At 37.3% G+C, this 19,687-nt stretch overlaps 1 protein-coding gene across 3 annotated transcripts in view; it reads left to right on the top strand.

Annotated features, from left to right (window-relative positions):
* FOXJ3 (forkhead box J3) overlaps nucleotides 1-19,687 on the top strand; it is a 149,415-nt gene that overhangs the window by 13,083 nt on the left and 116,645 nt on the right. For all 3 annotated transcript variants that reach the window (XM_086716642.1, XM_086716643.1, XM_086716647.1), the window contains one exon: nucleotides 9,475-9,535. In XM_086716642.1, the coding sequence (XP_086572768.1) occupies nucleotides 9,492-9,535 (44 nt within the window). In that variant the 5' untranslated portion in view covers nucleotides 9,475-9,491. Of the gene's footprint in view, nucleotides 1-9,474; nucleotides 9,536-19,687 lie in introns of those variants that run through there.

Genomic DNA, 19,687 nt, shown 5'->3' with positions numbered 1-19,687 from the left:
ATTTATTTTTTTTTCTTTCCAACGTTTATTTATTTTTGGGACAGAGAGAGACAGAGCATGAACAGGGGAGGGGCAGAGAGAGAGGGAGACACAGAATCAGAAACAGGCTCCAGGCTCCGAGCCATCAGCCCAGAGCCTGACGCGGGGCTCGAACTCACGGACCGCGAGATCGTGACCTGGCTGAAGTCGGACGCTTAACCGACTGCGCCACCCAGGCGCCCCAGCCAGTGAAATCTTAACATGTTAATTTAGTTATGTACTGATGAGGAACCTACAGTTGATTTCCTCTTGAATCAAAAAATTATAGTTGCTTTTGCATGGTACTCCATGTTCTACTGGCTTCCACCTTTACCTAAAGTGGAACCCCTCAAGGCACAACCACCTTTTTTTTTTCTGAACCAAATTTATATAATTGTGTAGAATTTTCATTTGTCACAGAAGATTATTGACAATTTGAGAGCAGAAACTTTATCTTTTTTTTCCTGTATAATACTGGGAAGCTTAATAAGTACTTTTGGAGAATACTGATACATATGCCAGTGGGCCTATTCTTGCTGCTTCTTACCCTCCCAGAATCAGCCAGAGCTTCGAAACCAGTTAAAAGTAAATAATCCAGATCTAAGTTTCTTCTCTTACCCCAAAAGTGTCCATAAAAAAAGCCCGTTCAGTAGTCTCAATCACAGATGACAGCTAGATGGTTTGCGTGTGGCCACTTCCCCATCATTTATGTCTGTGGCAAACTACTAATTTCAGGTTGTTTTTAGGCATGACCTCGGTGTAGCACTGCAGGTAGCTATTACCTGTTGAGCACAATTGAGCATAATTGGTAAATGATATGGAACCTTTCTGCTATCCTTTTCCTAAACCAATAGTTCCTGAATTAAGTTGTACATCAGAATCTCCTGACATACTTTTATTCAATAGATTCTCTAGGTTTCACTGTGAACTCTTGAGTCAGGATTTTCAAGAATGGAATAGAATTAATTGGTCCTTATAAAGTGGTTTGTAGACTGACTTTGGTGACCAGACAGGTAATTTTTATTTTGTTAAACAGCTATAGCAGTGGGAGACTACAGCTTTCCATCTTTTCATTGGCAGTACAGTAGGACATTCCTCTGGTAATCAGTACATTCTGATATGTTTACTTTTTAGGGATATGGTAGGATCTCTTGCTTTGAATTACACCAGGCAAAGCACATGAATCAAATGCCCAAGATAAAGATACAGGATCCAGAGAGGTGGCATCTTGACTTTCTAAATATAACTGAGTTTAAATTTAAAGCCTCAAAATACTTCAGCCCTCTCTGAAAGCTTATTCTCTCTCTGTTTAGTGAATACCTTTAAGAGTTTAAAATAGAAAGGCTCAACATTTTTAGACTGAACAATCTTTCGAATTTTTCATATTTCATGTACATTCAATAAAAATGGTTTAAACATACAACATTTAATATCATATGCTTTTGTCATTATCATAAAACCAAATCTATAAATTGGGAAAAAGTTTTTTATTAGATCGCATAATTTGGTTTTGAGACTGGAAATTGTGATTAAGTTATTGAGCAAAGTAGAGTGATTGAAGCTTCAGGATTATCCAGTAAGTTAATGACAGACCCAGAAATAGAATCCTGTTTTACTTGCTTGGGTTATGATTTAGTTTGAAGAGGGTGGCCTGTGATCTGTTTGTATAAATTGCAGGAAGTAAGGTTTGGTGTTTGGAAGAAGCTATAGCTCTGTGATGTTTGGCCAAGAAGCTCCTCTCCCCAACATTTACCACCTGTTTGACACCAGACCTAAACTGTGGTGGAGAGAGAGACAGGTCAGACTTCTTAGTCTTAAAATAGTCTTAAAAAGCCAATGCTGATTGTTGGTTGGCATGAATTTTTAATCTTCTGTTATTAGAGAATAACAGGACCTGGCCTTGGTTTTGTTTTAGGAGAAGGGAGGTATGACCTAAGTAGTTGATTTGTAGATACTAGTAGAATGGTTGTCTGTGGAATTTAGTATAACACTTTTTTTTATGAACCATACGTGTATTTTCATTAAACATGTTTAATTAATAGATGGTATAGTTTGGAAATAGTAGAGCCCACCAGAAAACAAACTTTCCTGAACCACTAATGGTTCAGGGGGTTATAGATTTGAAAAGAATTGCTATTGTAGTGTTGCCTTCTGGTGAAGTCATTACTTTTACTCTCCCCTTCCTGTTCTAGTTTGGGAGGTTGAGGTGGCTCCTGATGTACTAGCCAGGGAAGCAGGAGCTGAACAGAAAAAGAACATTTGCCTGTGATTGAGTTCTAAATTTTTTTTTAAGCCTTATAGAGCTAGAATTCATATATTGTACAGTTCACCTATTTAAAGTGTGAAACATTGTTTTTTAATGTATTCACAGAGTTGTGAAACTATTAACTTCAGTCTAATTTTAGAACATTTTCCTCTTCCTCTGAAAGAAAACCCATACCCAGTGGCTTTTACTCCCCTACCCATCAACCCTAAGAAACTACTAATCTAATTTAAAGTTTTTTTAATGTTTATTTTTTTGAGAGAGAGCAAGAGAGAGGGAGAGAGTGCACTAGCAGGGGAGGGGCAGAGAGAGAGAGGGAGACACAGAATTTGAAACCGACTCCAGGCTCTGAGCTGTCAGCACAGAGCCCAACAGGGGGCTCGAACCCACAAACTGCGAGATCATGACCTGAGCCAAAGTTGGACGTTTAAAGGACTGAGCCACCCAGGCGCCCTGAGAAACTACTAATCTATAGTCTAATAACGACTAATCCATAGTCTATCAATTACTAATAGTAATTTATTAATAATTATTAATAGTAATTAATAGCAATTATTGATATAACTACTAATCCATAGTCTAACTAACATGAGTTTGCCTGTTGATGTAAATGAAATCATGTAGTCTTGTGACTGGCTTCTTAGCATGTTTTTGAGGCTCATAACATGTTATAGCATGTACATCGTTCCTTTTTATTGCCAACTATTCCACTGTATGGATATAGCACATCTTATTTACCCATTCATTAGCTGATGGGCATATGGATTGTTTTCGCTTTTTTGCTATTATGATTTAATGCTACTAAGAACGTTTGTATACAGATTTTTCTGTGAATGTATGTTTTCATTTTTTAACTATATATCTCAGGAGTGGAATGGCCGTGTCATATGGTAATTTGGTGTTTAACTTTTCAGTAAACTGCTAAACTGTTTTCTGAAGTGGCTGCACTATTTTACATTTCCACTAGTAATATTTAAGTTTCAATTTCTCCATGTCTTTGAACACTTGCTATTGTCTATTTTTTTAATTGTAGTTATCCTAGTGGGTGTGAAGTGGTATCTCATTGTGGTTTTGATTTGCATTTCCTTGCTGACTAATCTTTTCATGTGCTTATTGGCCATTTGTAGATCTTTGTAACTTTTATCTTGCCCATTTTTTTAAAATACTGTTTGTTTATTTAGTTATTTATTTTAGAGAGCGTGTGGGAGAGGGGCGGGGAGGGCAGGGAGAGAATCTTAAGCATGTTTCATGCTGAGCGTGGAGCCCAACACGAAGCTTGATCCCACAACACTGGAATCATGACCTGAGCTGAAATCAAGAGTTGGATGCTCAACCAACTGAGCCACCCAGGTGCACTGATCTTAGCCATGCTTTGCAGTCAAATACTCTGCCGATGAGCTGTGTATCCAGATCTTTGCCAATTTTTAGATTTTTTTTTAATGTTTGTTTATTGTTGACAGAGACACAGAGCATCAATGGGGAGGGGCAGAGAGAGGGAGACACAGAATCTGAAGCAGGCTCCAGGCTCCGAGCTGTTAAGCACAGAGCCCGATGTGGGGCCCGAACTCACGGACCGTGAGATCATTACCTGATCTGAAGTCGGAGGCTTAACTGACTGAGCCACCCGGGCATCCCTATATTGAGTTATCTTTTTATTATTGAGTTTTGAAGATTCTTCATATATTCTGGATACTTGGTCTTCTTACTGAGGATTGGTCCTAAATTACTTGCCTTGAGGTAGGGAGAAGTATTTGATGGATACAAAGACCATAGTTAAAAGGTCTGGTGAATTTTCATTCAGATCTTTTTTTTATTAGAGAGAGAGAGAGAGAGAGAGAGAGAGAAAACACGCACGTGCACACACATGGATGGGGGAGAGGGGCAGGGGGAGAGAGAATCCCAAGCAGGCTCCAAAACAGGATAATGGGGGATATAGTGTGATGAACATTCTGACATATTCTTCACCCTTCCTGATTTCTTAGTCTGTTCTTCTCTGCTCTTACTGCTTGACCTTATTGCACTTTCCATTTACTTTCATTTTATACAATTTGTGGCTAAACTTGTATTTCTCTCTCCTAATTCTTAACCCTTTTGCAGTCTATTTTTTGTTTTCCCTAGGCTACAAAACCTACCCTCTTTAGTGTTCATGATATTGTATTAAAAGCCCGTGTTTTCTGTGTATGTCCATCTTAATTGACATGTAATAATAACATTGTTGCCTTTCTGTGCTTTAAAATCACTTGCAGCCATCTCCAGTACAATTTTCCCAAGTTTTTTTTTTTTTTTTTAATTAGTGCCTCTTCTCTTAATTATCTATTAAAGTTCTCCAAAGTTAAGGTTGGCCTCTCGTCTTTCTTTAATATTCCTGTGGTGAATCCATCATTCTCACATGATTTTAATTGCTTTCTAAGAGTATAGGACTCAGATCTCACTTTTTTAGCTCAAGCTGTGCCACTGCCTTCAGGTTTAGCTAGTGGAGCTGAGATGAGCAGCTGATTGCTACTCAGCAGGATTCTTTTCCCTTTACTCCTTCCTCTGGCAGATTTCTTCTCTTCAGGCTGATTAAGAGAGGTTATTTCCTTGACTGCTTTAATAATTACCTGTGACTAATGGTATAACAAGTCACAATGCTTAGTTAAGTAACATGAGTCAAAGGGGTTGTTCCTTCATGGGTGCTAGTGAATTTTATACTTTGAAATCTTTTGAAAGATAGGTCTGAGTTAGGAAATAAGAAAAAGAGAAGGAATAGTCTCTTACCTCTAGTGCTGTAGCATTTATTTTGAACAAACTTTTAATTCTTCTAATATTATGCCTATGCTTCCATTCAAGCTGTGCTCACAGGAACTGATGCATGAATCTTCTCTTTTGTGGAGATGAAGAAATTAAGCTTAGAGAAGTTAACAATATACCAAAGGTCACAGTTGGGATTCCAATCTAGGTCTTGACTTAATTTGTAAACTATAAGGCATTATATCCCTGTGTCGGTGGGAGAAAGGAAAATAAGAATTAAGATAATTATTTCGGAGCTTTTTCAAAATACTTAGTCCCATTTCACCTACTGCTCCCAAATAATGCATTATTATACTACTTTTAGTTTGTTAAACATTTGCTTCCTAAGTGTGAATAGTTTATAACTATTTATAGTTACATAAAAACTATATGTAGTTTCTATGTAACTATATATAGTTATATATATAATCAATATTTATATATAAATAAAATAATTTTATTTTATTAAAAAAATTTTTTTTAAGTAATCTCTGTGCCCACTGTGTGGCTTGAATTCATGACCTCGAGATCAAGTCACATGCTCTACTGACTGAGCCAGGCAAGTGCCTCTGTAACTCAATTTAATATACTTAATTAATTAATACTTAATTAATATACAATTTAACACTGCTTGTGTTAAAAGGAATTCCATATTCTTGTGTTGCTAATGGTATGTAGTACAGTAGCTTCTACTGGAGTATACTCATCAAATCAAATGACTGGTTTTTACTACCATTCTGGTAGTGTCATTCTGCACAGACTTTCTTGCCTGTTGGGTTTTAAAGCATTTGGAGAAAATTCTAGGTACTTTTGACACCACCTTAAACTGTATAAATTATGGATGTAGTTGAATTAGTTAATACAATTATTCAACTATAGTTGGCTTCAGAAATATGAGCTTATAATTCAGAGGACACTGAGACTTTCCTGACTGAACTGTGAACCTTAACCTTCTTTTGTGAGATTTCCGTGTTGCTGATCATTTGCTAGGTAGGGAGAAGATTGGCAGAACCCCAGCCTGGAGTTCACCATTTAGGAGCAGTTATCTGGATTAAAAAGGCAAAAAACTGAAACTAAGGCATTGAAGCTAGAGCAGATTAGAAAGATATCTAGGAGCTAGAGTTGGTGGTAATTGGTAACCCATTGGGGATCCTAAAGGTGTTGATGTTTGGGGGACTCAAAATATAAGATCCTGTTCCCTTGCCTGATTTCTGAACTGAGGAGTTTAAACAAGAACAGACAGTTGAAAAAATAAAATATTACTGCTTTTAAAATTGGGTTTTCTTTTTTTTTTTTTTTTTTACAAACTTTGTGCTAGTTTTGTACAACTATCATTGCTGTCTAGTGCCAGAACACTTTTCATCATCATTCCAAAAAAACCTGGTAGCAGTCCGTCTGCATCCCCCCCCCCCCCCCCCCCCCATCTTACGGTCACTACTAATTGCTTTCCAAATATGTGGCCTTTTGTGTCTGACTTCTTTCACTTAGCATCCATGTTGTAGCATGTTACAGATTATCATTCCTTTTTATGGCTGAATAATATTGTATATTGTATGGATATTGTGTAGATATGCCACATTTTGTTTATCCATCAGTTGAGCATTTGTTTCATTTCTGTTTTTTTGCTATTATAAATAATATTGCTATGAACATTTGTATGCAAGTTTTTGTGAACATGTTTTAAATTCTTTTGGGATGTGCACATACCAATCTGTGTGTGTGTGTGTGTGTGTGTGTGTGTGTGTGTCTGTCCATCTGTCCCAAAGAGGATTTTTTATATAGACATACACACATACATACATGTCTAGGATTGAATTGCTGGTTCATATGGTAACTTTTCGAGGAGTTACCTTTGTTTTTGCTAAAGCTGATATTGTAGACTACTGTAGAATGTGGTTTAGATTTAAAAACCAAATGGTCTAGCTCACTCTCCACATTCTTTTATCCCCACTGACCTAATTTAGACCATGGGACAGCCCACCTGGTATCTAGATTGTTAGGGTCAGCAGAGCAGGTACACCCAGATCACTGCCAGTAGAGTCCTGGATGTAGAGTCCTGGAGTTATCTCTACCTAGTAACCAAGTTACTTACCTTTTTGGTGAGGAGTGGGCTAAGAGCCCAGGAGTGTTTAGAGAAGTCAGTCATTCCTCATAGAAATCAAGAGTTGGAAAGAAGTGTTCTGCTCTAACAAAGGCAAAGAAAGGAGTTAGGCTAGAAGGCTATTCTTAGATAATAGGATTGTGTCATTTTATGATATGAAATACATTAAAGAAAGATGATGAATTTTGTTTTGGAAATGACAGATTTCGGTTTTCCAGGATAGAATATTATTAGATATTTATGTGAAGATTAGGAGATTGATCCCTGCTAGAGATACAGATTTGAGATTCATACTGTAATTGAAATACAGGATAGTTAAATCACCCATAAAGTGAAACAGTTAAGTGTCTAGTAGTTACCATATCTGGAAGTCTTGGAGGTTTTGATTCTGCCTACTGATGTTTCAACTGTATCTTATTCTGAGTGATTTGTTTTCTTCTATGTTTTGTGACTTTTTTCCCTCCCTCCTTCTGGGTTTTGTGATTTTCTGTTGTGAATTTATTTATTTTGGAACCTTGCCTGTGGAAATTCTTCTAGGCCTAGATCAAAGGCAGATTCCCCAGAGAGGATTTGGATTTGCTTTTCTCAAGGATGGGTGGGGAACATTACCATCCTAGGACTACCCTAAAGAAAATTTTAAGTGTGAAGCTTTTTAAACCATAATCTAGTGAGAGTCAGCTTATGGTTATGAATATCAGAGGAGATACTGTTTTATTGCTATCATAGCCGCCCCCCATGTCCTCCTTGGCACTCAGTGCCAAGAAACCATTTTCCTTGCTACTATTCTATTGGGTAACACCTGGACTTTGCTGCTTGTACCTTGGGTCCCGTTAGGCCTTGTAATTGCAAGCTGAAATTCATAGGGTTTGGCAAAATGCCTTGAAGGTGAATGAAAGCTGGTTTCAGTACTCTGTATACTTTAGCTTCTCTTTTGTACTTAGTGTTTGGCAGGGTTATTGATTAATTTATAAAAGATTTTAAAAAGATTTTATCCATTGTTTTTAATTTTCAGTGGCATGTTGATTAAGCTATCTAGTCTGTCATTCTGCCAGAAAGAGAAGTGCCTTGTCTCTGTCCAGTGTGTGCGGGAACAATTAGATGCAGGGAGTTCAGTCAGCCTCTGGATTAAAGGTTATAAACTTGGGACAAAATCTGATGTTTTCTTTGGTCCACATAGTGTTAAGAAAATAAAAATCAGGAGATTATAAATAAAATTTTGGATATCTTGCTTCTCTACAAAAATTAGTTCTTAGAGGGGCACCTAGCTGGCTCATTTGGAAGAGCATGCAACAACTCTTGATCTTGAGGTTGTGAGTTCAAGCCCCACGTTGTGTGTAGAGATTTAAAAAAATATAAAATCTTAAAAAAATAAAAATTATTTCTTAGAATACTGGGCTTGCAGTCCTGCTTAACAGCAATTGGCTGGAACTGGGAATAGTAGCTGATCCATCCCCTGCAGCATGAACATGTTTTCTTTAGTTGCACACAGTGTCTACTATGTGTGCAGTGTATTCATGTGTATATGCTTATATCCATTCCAGCTTCTCTCATTCATGTTACCTGTAAACACTTGTGGATCATCCTTTTGCCAATTAGTAGTGCTAATAGAGACTTTTACATCTGCTCATTAATTTATTTAATCTAACAACAAACTTGCAGTTTATCCCTGATGAGTAAATAAAATTACATAGATGGTATTTACCCCATGTTACAGGTGAAGAATCTGAGGTTCAGTGAGGTTACATAAATTCTTCAAAGTTTCACAGTATCACAGTAGAATTTGAACCTGGAACTTCTTACTCCAAACTCCTTTGTTCAAATGTTATTATTAACTCTTTTTTTTTTAAATAATGGAACCATTCTTCAGATGAAGTCTTAGTGAAGTCTGGTGTATAAAACCAGGAAAGATAGCACTGCTTTGATTGAAGAGTAGATAGAGTGGGCAACAGTTATGTGGGGATGGGAACCTGCATACTCAGCTCTTTGGTCTCCTCTAGACACCTCTCTGCAATCCATGGGATTCTACTAAATAGTTTGGACGCAGTCTCTGTATATCATAAGCATAACAATTTGCTAAATTTTGAGTTTTCAGCTCCTTTGGATGTCACAATGTATCTGTTTCTCTTATTCTCTGGTATGTTTGTCTTCTTCAGTATAATTCCTCTTATCATTTAATAGCATTTTTGATTTATATGGGTATTCAGATAGTGGTGAATGTTTTAGCCTTCTATTTGTTTTCAGAGTGTTTTAATTAGAAATGAGTCTTATTTACAGTTTAATTTACTTTGGAGCTTCTAATAACTAACTCTTCTTTACTTTTCAGATTCTCTTTGTGGCCAGATGGGTTTGTATGGACAAGCTTGTCCATCTGTAACTTCATTAAGGTGAGTACTCTTTTTTTTCCTTATTGGAACATGTAACATTTTAAAAGTTATGCTGGTCAGATCATATTAGGATGAATTCAAGGTGAGGTTTGTAATAAAATACTGATAGTTTTGTCAGACTATGCTATCTGATGGGTTGGGAGATATTTTTGCTCACAGAGACATTTGTGATAATGGGATTTGGGTCTTAATTTCCATTTAGTGAATTTACGTATGTTCTTGTATATGGAGTAACAAAATTTTTATACTTGTCATTCCTTTTAAAAAAAAGGATTCTGCTTTCTACTTGTTTTAATTAGAAAATACCCAGTAAATTTTGATTGCCTTTGTGTAGCAGATTAAATAAGACTCAGTGCTAGTTTTTATCTCTTTGTAAATGATGATGTAAACATGACACCTTGATGATCCTCATTTGCAATAAATAAAGTGTAAAAAGTAGGAGCTAAGTTACATACAACCTAGTAGTCTTAGATTTTTTTTGAAGTTGCTAAGTCCTTTCTACAAATTAAATCTTATGTGAAATCCAGTGAATAAAACAGATATATACAGGACTTTTTTCTGTTTGCTTAGGCTTTCATGTTCTACCCCCACAGTTGCCCCTGAGGGGTTGTTGCAGGTCCCAGAGAACAGTCTGAAAAAATAACCTAAGTCTAATCTGTTAATTAAAATCTTTCAGACTAGCGTATGAAGTGTTGATGGAAGCATCATTTAACTACTTGCAACTGCTTCAACTAGTGCATCATTTATTCAGCATATGAGCACCTAATATGTTGTCAAGCACTATTCTCAATGCTAGGGCTGTAACAGTGAACGTAACAGATCAAAATCCTATAATCTGGAGCTACCTTCTGGTGAAGGGACAATTAATAAACAAGAAGTATCTGTTGTTATATATGGTGCTGAAGTGAGCACAAAAAGTATGTTAGTGATAAGGACTAAGGTAAAAAATAAAATAGAGAAAGGGAATGGGAAATACAGGGGTGTGTGTTATTTTTAGATAGGGTAGCCAAGGAAACCTTTACTGAAATGGTGACAGTTGAAGACCTGAAAGAGAGATGGACTCTTCCACTTTGGGTATGTGGAATATGAGCATTCCAGGCAGAGGGAATCCAGGAACTGGTAGAGCAGGAGACTTGCCTTGTGTGTTGGAGGAACAGTGAGGAAGTCAGTGTGGCTAAAATAGAGTAAGTGATGAGAGTTGGGATTGCTCAGTTTTGGAGGGCAGAAGGAGAGAAAGGAGGGATAAAAAATTATTAGAGTGATGAATGTGAATTCAAGGAATCCTTGGCTTGAAAGCAGTTTTGATTGTCTAGAATGCCACAGAAGAAAAATGAAGTTGCATTTTTATGTTCTTGAATTTTCAGCCGGTCAGGGATGGCTATCCTTTGTCCTCAGTTAGGAAAGCTTTAATCTTTGCCATTATGGCACCTCTTTCCCTTAGAATGCATCTCCAGCTTGAGGAAATAGATGGAGAGGTTTGCTTTTCTACTTTGTGTGTCCTCTGCCCCTACCTCCAAACAAGGGACACCTATGTAGCTCTTAATAGAACCTTTTAAAAAAGACTATTATCGTTTCTTTAATTCCCAAAGCTCCTGTGGAACTAATTGACCTAATAGTGATTACTGCCCAGTATGATGGGAGGAATCATTTTACCCTTTTTTTGAATGTTTAAAACTTTGGATATGATCATATTGGGATATTTTTCAGACTTTGATCTTCTGTTGATTAGACTTCCTGAAAGTAATTTTAGTTGTGGAATATGCTGAAATAATCCTATACTAAAGTCATGGACTGAGATTATAAACCCCTTTATTTGAGTTTTTATGTTAAGGTTTAAGCCTGCATGTGACATTGGGTTAGGAATAATGTATATCTAACTTTTGTGCTTGGTAGAATTATAGAATTGGAAGGGATGATGAAAGAAAAGAGATAACCTTGAGTTATTTGATAATTTGGTAATTTGTAACACTGACAATTCTTGTGCATAATATTCTAGAATCTTTTTTGAACATATAGCTATAAATTTAGCATTAGGACTCTGGTGTCTGAGTTGGGTTATTTGGTAGTTTTATATACAGCTTTCATTTCTGTTAATATTCTGCATGGTCCATCTACGAAGCAGAGAGTTCCTAGTCTTAAATGTATGGGTAGAAAACCGTCGTTTGTCATTGATTTTTTTGTAACTGGAGGCAAGCCTTGAGTTTGATACAAGGAAGAGAAAAGAATGACTATTCTTTGATGGTGGTGGTGGGATAGAAACTGGATTACTTAAAACCATAAAAATTTTAGTCTGCTTTCCCATAGTCTTCCCCAAACCAGAAATGACCTCCCCAGTGACACAATCCAAATAGGAATAGACAGAACTCTTAACTCAAATGTACTGATAAGCATACTTTACTTGTATGTACTACCTTTATATGTATCTTGGGTTGTACTATCTGTATATCTAGAAAATGGCTAGCTTCAAAATAGGAAGTATATGAGTTGGTGGTGAAGAGCTGGATATGTGGCTGAGAATGAGAAAATGGGTAGGTAGGTAGGGATTTGTAGGCATAGGTGAGAGTGGGAGTGGACCTTTTAGTGTAAATGAAGGTAGGGGCTGAAATGAAAGTATGTGATAATTAAAAATCTGTTGGGTAGGAAAGGGTAGTAAATGGATTATGCCTCACTACCTTAAATATTTAGGCTAATAAACAAGTTAAGTATTGTTTTGGTAGATATTCAGTATTTAATCTGAATATGTTAGGATTAATTTTTAAATTGAACTTGTATTTTATGTATTAAAATAACACATTGTAGAAAATTTGGGAAGACAGAGAGAGATGGCCATTTTTAATGTCTTCGTATCATACAGTTCTATACCAGTAGGTGTTAATGTGTGAATTAGAAAAAGACATCCCATATTTTCTGTAAAAGAATGATTGCAAAAAATTTTGTAGTGATAGGTGTCGCAGACTGTGAGTCTGGAGTTCTCTCTTGTCCAGCAATAGAGCAGACGCAGAATTGAATATGAGAGAGGCAAATGTCTGGGAGGAGACAGGAGCCCCAAATAGGGGTTTCTGCTCCAAATTTATTGAGCTCACAAGATATTACCCACGTGGTGAACGTGAGGAAAACAAGATCTTATATATGTGAATGTGGAGAAAACAATCAGATAGTAATCATTAACTTGTATGTGTAAAAAGCAAAGGGTCTGGGGGGCAAATGGAGTTTCTGATCAAAGTACAATAGTACATTGGTGTCAGATGGAAAGTAGTTTTACTTATGATCCTGTTACAATATTTCACTAGCTAACCTTGGGCGTTTTCACCCCCATGGTGGCAGCTTTCAGCCCTAAGCTTTTTTTCCTAACCCATTTATGTAAATAGAACCTATTTCCCTACAATAGCAAGGTATACTCTTTAATTTTGACCAAGTTGGTTTTAATTAACACTTTGTTTTTGTTTGCTTGTTAGTATAGGTAGCATTGAATATTTGCAAGTTACTGTAACAACACTGTATTCTGTATAATGAGCCTTTTTTTTTTTTTTTTTTTTTCCCTTAAATCAGCGTGCTGTCAGGGGCAGAAACCACACCACTTATTTGTACAGAGATACCTTAACAGAATGTTAACTAGGTAACAGAAAGGATAAAAATAAAACTCTAAGGATCATGGAGAGAGACACTTCCAGAAGCATCTACCAGCCCCAAAGGCTCTGAGACCAAAGGGAAAACCTAGAGATTTAAAGGAAGGGTCCTGTAGAACCAAAACTTGGACCTCTGAGGAGAAGGCACTGTATGACTTGTGCTGGTGTCTGAGTTGAAAAGAGGGGTCCCTAGGGCTTGAGACCCAGACCTCGGAGGAATGGGTATTGATCAGTGCTGGGTGTCTTTCAATGGTGTATGATGAAAATAGTTCCACAGGTGTTGGGAAAACTATAAACGGGATTCACTTAGTACTATGGGGGAGGATCTGCTGTTGTAGGAGTGAAGAAATCTTTGGTGGGGTAATGCTTTTATGAAGCCTAAAGAATAAGCTAGAAGGCAACAGTATCTTTTTCCTTCCCTAGAGTTGTGGTCCATCTTTAAATGCTCCCTCTTGGCAGAACCTTATAGGAAACCACCTGGCAAAGCACATGTGGTTTACAGAGTCCCAGTTCTAGCATCATTAAGGCAGATTGGGAAGAAGGGCTTGGGGTTTGGTTGGAGCTGAGAGGCAGTAACTTAATAACTTGTTCTGGCAAACCGCTAAGAATAAAATGTATAAAAAAATGTTTTTTTTCAGATCTATTTTGCAGCTAGTGTTTATGTGATTTTAACAGAATGCTTACATTTGCTAAAAGAAAAAATCCTGATTTTGTAAATTATGTGAAATTGTATTAAAAGTTGATATAAGATTCACAAATATTGCTTGCAGTTTAAATCTATTGCATTCATAGTCTCAGTTTGGATAATCTAGATAGTGAATACTGAGTCATGTACATCTGTTCAGTTCCTCAGTTTTGAATAGTAAGAGTGAGAATTCAGATGATGATGGATATGGTTTCTATCAAACAATAGAATCTTAAAAATTTAGCAGAATCTGTTTGGTTCCTGAGTTTGCATAAGATGGATTTGAATCCTGAGATGTACCTGTATTTTATTTCCAAGTACAGATTCAGTAAGAGCAAATGCTTACTGAAAGTAGAAACTGACCTTGAACATTTGCTTTATGTAGACAAGTCAACACATATGTGTACATAATTTTTTTCACATGTTGTAGCAATAGACTTATTATTTGGTTTGATTAAAGCAAAATAAAATTTGATGTTTCTTTAGACTTGTTCAAATGAGGTCCTTTCTGCATTTCTGAATTGCCTGGTAATTTTATAGGATTGAATTTTTATGATTCATATGTATATAAATTTTGGGACACTGGGTTATTCGTAGCACTATAAGTAGTTTCTGGTGACACTTCTACCTGAGATCTTGTCCTTTTGTTGTGTTTTTTTTTTTTGTTTGTTTGTTTTCTGCTTTTACCCTTTTTTTGCACTTGCTTTTTCCTTTTTGTTATACCTCTCCCTTAAAGAGGATTATTGATCCAGGCTGTCTGTTTAGGATATACTAGGAAACACATAGGGATATTTTAGCACCAGTGAAGCTCATGTGTTAGCATCCCAGATGTATTTCCTATCCATCTGTTTCCTCATTTCTCTTCTCTTGATATTGTTGATCCTGCTGTTTTGCTATTTAGAATGGCCAGAGCAGGGTGGATTTATTTTAAGACCGCTTGCTGCCTTGTTTCTAGTAATAGGCTTGGTATTGATAAGGCAGCTCTGATATGTAGTCTTAGCATCAAGTAGCTACAGGTTTAAATCTCTGCCATATATTACTCATATGATCTTAGGAAGTTGTTTCACTTTTCCCAATTTTGCTATAATAGGGTTATTAATGCTTACCTTACTGGTCTGTTAAGATTCATGGGATTAAATGTATGCATAAGTCACCTGGCATATTTTTTCCTCTTTTCTCTATTTCAATAGTAGGAAGCAAAGAGGTCATCATTTTTAGAATGAAAGAGGACAAATTGGTATCCTTTGCTGTCAGCTCAAGAACATGGCGGCGGGGGGCGGGGGTGGGTGGGATTTCTTTTCTCCCTTCTATCTCCCCTTCACTCTGAATTTGTGGATTCTAGAGTATCTACCAGTAGTATTCAGGTTTGCAACTGGCCTTCAGGCTAAGGATGTTTGCTGACATTGAATGTCATATGTTTGTTATATCTATAATTTTATGCTGTCAGGTCTCTCCCACACAGTGGCAAAAATAGCTTTTGCATGATCATGCCATAGTTTATCATTGTTACTATCTTTGAAAAATCAAAAAAAAATTTTTTTTAATTAGCGAGCAGGGGAGAGGGGCATAGGGAGAGAATCTTTTTTTAAGTTTTTTTTAAGTTTATGTATTTATTTTGAGAGAGACAGAGACAGCGTGAGTAGGGGAGTGGCAGAGAGAGAGGAAGAGAGAGAATCCCAAACAGGCTCTGCACCAGCAGTGCACAGCCTGATGCAGGGCTCGAACTCACGAAACCATGAGGTCATGACCCCAGCTGAAACTGAGAATCAGACACTTAACTTACTGAGCTACCCAGGCACCCTGAGAGGGAAAGAATCTTAAGCAGACTCCATGCTCAGCACAGAGCCTGACTTGGGGCTCAGTATCATGACCCTAGGATCATGTCCTGAGCTGAAATCAAGAGTTAGACACAATCGGGGCGCCTGGGTGGCGCAGTCGGTTAAGCGTCCGACTTCAGCCAGGTCACGATCTCGCGGTCCGTGAGTTCGAGCCCCGCGTCGGGCTCTGGGCTGATGGCTCGGAGCCTGGAGCCTGTTTCCGATTCTGTGTCTCCCTCTCTCTCTGCCCCTCCCCCGTTCATGCTCTGTCTCTCTCTGTCCCAAAAATAAATAAATGTTAAAAAAAAAAAAATCCACTTAATTGAGGATATTATAAAAAATAGTTGTAAAAGGGAAATATGAATGCAGGAAACTGGAAAAAAGTGACAGAAAACTGGTGATTTAATTTTGAAATCCATTGTCTAAAATTGAAAAAAATGTTTTTATGAAAAGCATCAGCTTTTTTTATGGGGAGATGGTAGAGGAATTTGAGTTGTCATGAATTCATATACATGGGGGAAATAATATAAGAGATAATAGGGAATAAAAAGCATCAGTGGGTATACTGGCAAAGTAAAAGAGTTAAATGTAAAATCTGTGCCTGTCAACAGTGTATATGGTATAAAAAAATACTGAAAAATAAAAAAGAAATATGATTTGATTTATGATTTAGTAAGCTTATTTTAGTCAAGCTTTGCTTGGCTGCAAGTAAAAGAAACCAGCACTGGATACATCAAAAAAGAAAAGGAATTTATTTATGGAGAATACAGGGATGTTTCACAGAACCCAGGGATAGCTGGATCTCTTGAGGAAATAGAAAGGTTCTTAGGAAACTAGGCAGTATACTCTCTTCTCTGTTGCTTTTCTCTGTAATTTATTTCTTCATTTATGCAAATAAGCTTTCTTTGTCTTTCGGGCACATGGTCATCCCATACCTCTCAAGTTCATAGCTTCTTCATTCAAGAGACCAGCCCAAACCACTTCAGTCCTAATTCTGAATTCCTAAGGAAGAGAATTCAGGTGAACAATTTAGGTCAAATATCAACCCTGGTTCTCATCCTTTAATTTGTTGTAGTACTCATACAGATATGGTGTAGAGAAGACTTTCAGGGCTCTGGGGATGGAGACAACTCTGAGAAAGGGCATGGTGAGCTAGGCAAAATGCTACAGGGAGTGTCTGATACAAAGCAGCATGTATCCTGTGTTGGGTGAGAAGAGTTAGGATTTCAAGAGAGGATGTTTTTAGGATTCAGACCCTTTTCTAATAGTCATGTGGGTAATAAATTGAAGACTGGATTTCTACCTTCCTTTTGGAACAGAGTATCCTTAGAATTGTGGATTTGGAATTGGACTGTTACCCCAGTTCTGTTTATTTGACAGATACATATTGAATCCATACTCATTATGTGCTTATTAGCATTCAAGATTGTCATAGAAACAACAAAGGAAAAGGATAGCAGAAAGATGATTTTTGCCCCATACTGATGCTTACTTGAGAGCCTAAGGGATAGGTGCTGATGGACAGGTCCCTGTTGAAGGTTATGGTACTGAATGGAAATTTTAAGCATAGGAAACCATTTCCTCACAGTTAACACTCTTTCCACTCCCCTTCCCTCCCCCCCCCCCCGCCCAACTTGGAGAGTGATATATTAGCTATGTAAGAAGGTATAAAAAGGATAATTCGTGGAGGTTATAGAAAGATGACACTATTTGAGTAGAGCCTGAGAAAAATACAGTGCTTACTTTATTATAGGTAGGCCTATAGATAATTCAAAAAATAAAAATCTGAGAAGCCCATGTAGTGTAATCAGATTAATGGATTAGAAGCCATATAAAGTGGGGATAATCACTCATGCTTTACCATATAGCACAGTTATTTTTGTTATTGATAATCAAGACAAAACTTACAGGGTTTAAATTCATAAAGGAAGATATTACTGCTTTTCAAATTGATTTTAGATATTTAATGGGTATAGAGTGGTATCTCACTTGTGATTTTAATTTTTTTCCTATTGATTAATGATGTGTTGTACATCTTTTCATGTGCTCATTGACTACTTGTATGTCTTTATTCATACCTTATGCACATTTTAAAACTGTGTAGTTTGTTGTCTTATTGCATTGTAAGAGTTCTTAAAATATTCTGGGCACAATTTTTTTGGTTAGAGCAAAAAAGGTTTTAAATTTTTTGCTTCCAGTTTACTTTTTCTTTGTGATTTACTCAAAATCACTACATACACACACACACACACACACACACACACACACACACACACACACACACACACAGTAAAACCTTGGATTGTGAGTAACTTGTTCTGTGAGTATTCTGTAAGACCAGCAAACATTTCTAGTAAATTTTAACTTGATAAAGGAGCAATGTCTTGCAGTATGAGTAGTATGTGACGTTGAATGTCACATGATCACAACTGAGCCAGTGGTTCTTCTCTCTCTCTCTTGCTGTGGGACTGTGGGTGATTGTCTCCCTTGCTTGGATGCTGGTCTCAGGCCAAGGTATTTGGCAGAAATCTGATTTTTCAGAACGTTGGAAGGTGTCCACATCTGGCATTAGTGTATTTTTGGTCACTTTAATGCACCTATGGACAGTCCTTTGCTTTTCCACACAAGAGTAAGCTTAGGATTGCTTTGCTTCATTCTAGGTCTGCCTGCAGATATAGACTCTTTGCTCTGCTGCCTTATTGCCAGTTACATTAAATACAGTATATAACAAGAGTTTATTAATACTGTACTATAGTCAACATCTGTGAGAGTGTATACAATGGCCCCCATGCAGAAAAAGGTTGAAAAAAAAAGGTGGTAAGAAGAAGAAAATGATTATGGTGGAAGTTAAGGAAATCGTGAAGTATGAATGAGAGTGGCTGAAATTGCAAGATTTTAGAAGTCTACATCGACCATTTGCACAATATTAAAGAAGAAATAAGGGGGCTAGATGCAGCAAAATATCAAAGCGATGGCCACGTGTTCTGGAAGATGTAGAGAAGTTACTTCTGGTTTGGATAAATGAGAAGCAAGTAGCAGGTGATACCATGAGAGAGAATTTCATCTGCAGTAAGGCAAAGGCCTTGTACACCAGCCTTGTAAGTAAACCACCATGTACGTCAACAGAAAAGGAAGAAGGCTTCAAGGCAAGCAGGGGATGGTTTGATAACTGTAAGAGGAGAAATGGCATCCAAAGTGTTGTGAGGCACAGAGAGCCTGTGAATTTGGACACTAAGGCAACTGAGGTGTTCACTACTGAGTTCCAGAAGCTCATGGTTTCTGAGTGATACTGGCTGGAGTAAGTTTTTAACTGCGAGGTGACAGAGTTGTTTTGGAAAAAGATGCCAAAGAGGACCTACTTTACAGAAGGAGAGAATACAATACCCCATCACAAGCCCGTGAAAGACTGTCTTACTCTCTTGTGCTAATGCAAGCGGTAATTTAAAAGTCAAGCCCTTGCTCATCTATCATTCTGAGAATCCACAAGCCTTCAAGAAATGCAAGGTGCAGAAGAGCCAGCTAAATGTTATATTGAGGTCCAACAGTAAGACTTGGGTCACTCGTATCTTGTTCATTGAGTGGATCAACAAGTTCTTTGGTCCTGCAGTGAAGAAACACCTTTTAGAAAAGGTGCCACTTGAAGCCTTGCTGGTTATGGATAATGCTCCTGCTCATCCTCCAGGCTTTGAGGATGACTTACTGGAGGAATTCGAGTTCATTAAAGTCAAGTTCTTTCTTCCCAGCACCACTCCAGTCCTCCAGTCCTTCAAACTTTAAAAAGCTTTACACCAACACACTATTTCACTGATGCTTCAAGGTGACCTAAGGAACAAACCTTACCCTCCGAGAGTTTGGAAAAGTAATTTCCACATTGTGAACTGCCTCAAGGTCCTCAGTAAAGCCTAGGATGGGATCAACAAGAGAACCCTCAATTCTTGGAGAAAACTGTGGCCTGATTGCATTCTTGGACATGACTTAGATGGATAGGAGCTGCCAGTTGTCAATGAAATTATATTCTTAGGGA

The sequence above is a fragment of the Puma concolor genome, chromosome C1, assembly GCF_028749965.1.
Source record: "Puma concolor isolate L17-30 chromosome C1, mPumCon1.1.hap2, whole genome shotgun sequence".
Taxonomy (NCBI): domain Eukaryota; kingdom Metazoa; phylum Chordata; class Mammalia; order Carnivora; family Felidae; genus Puma; species Puma concolor.
The sequence above is the reverse complement of the archived record's forward strand: the minus strand, read 5'-3'. Positions and strand labels throughout refer to the sequence as shown.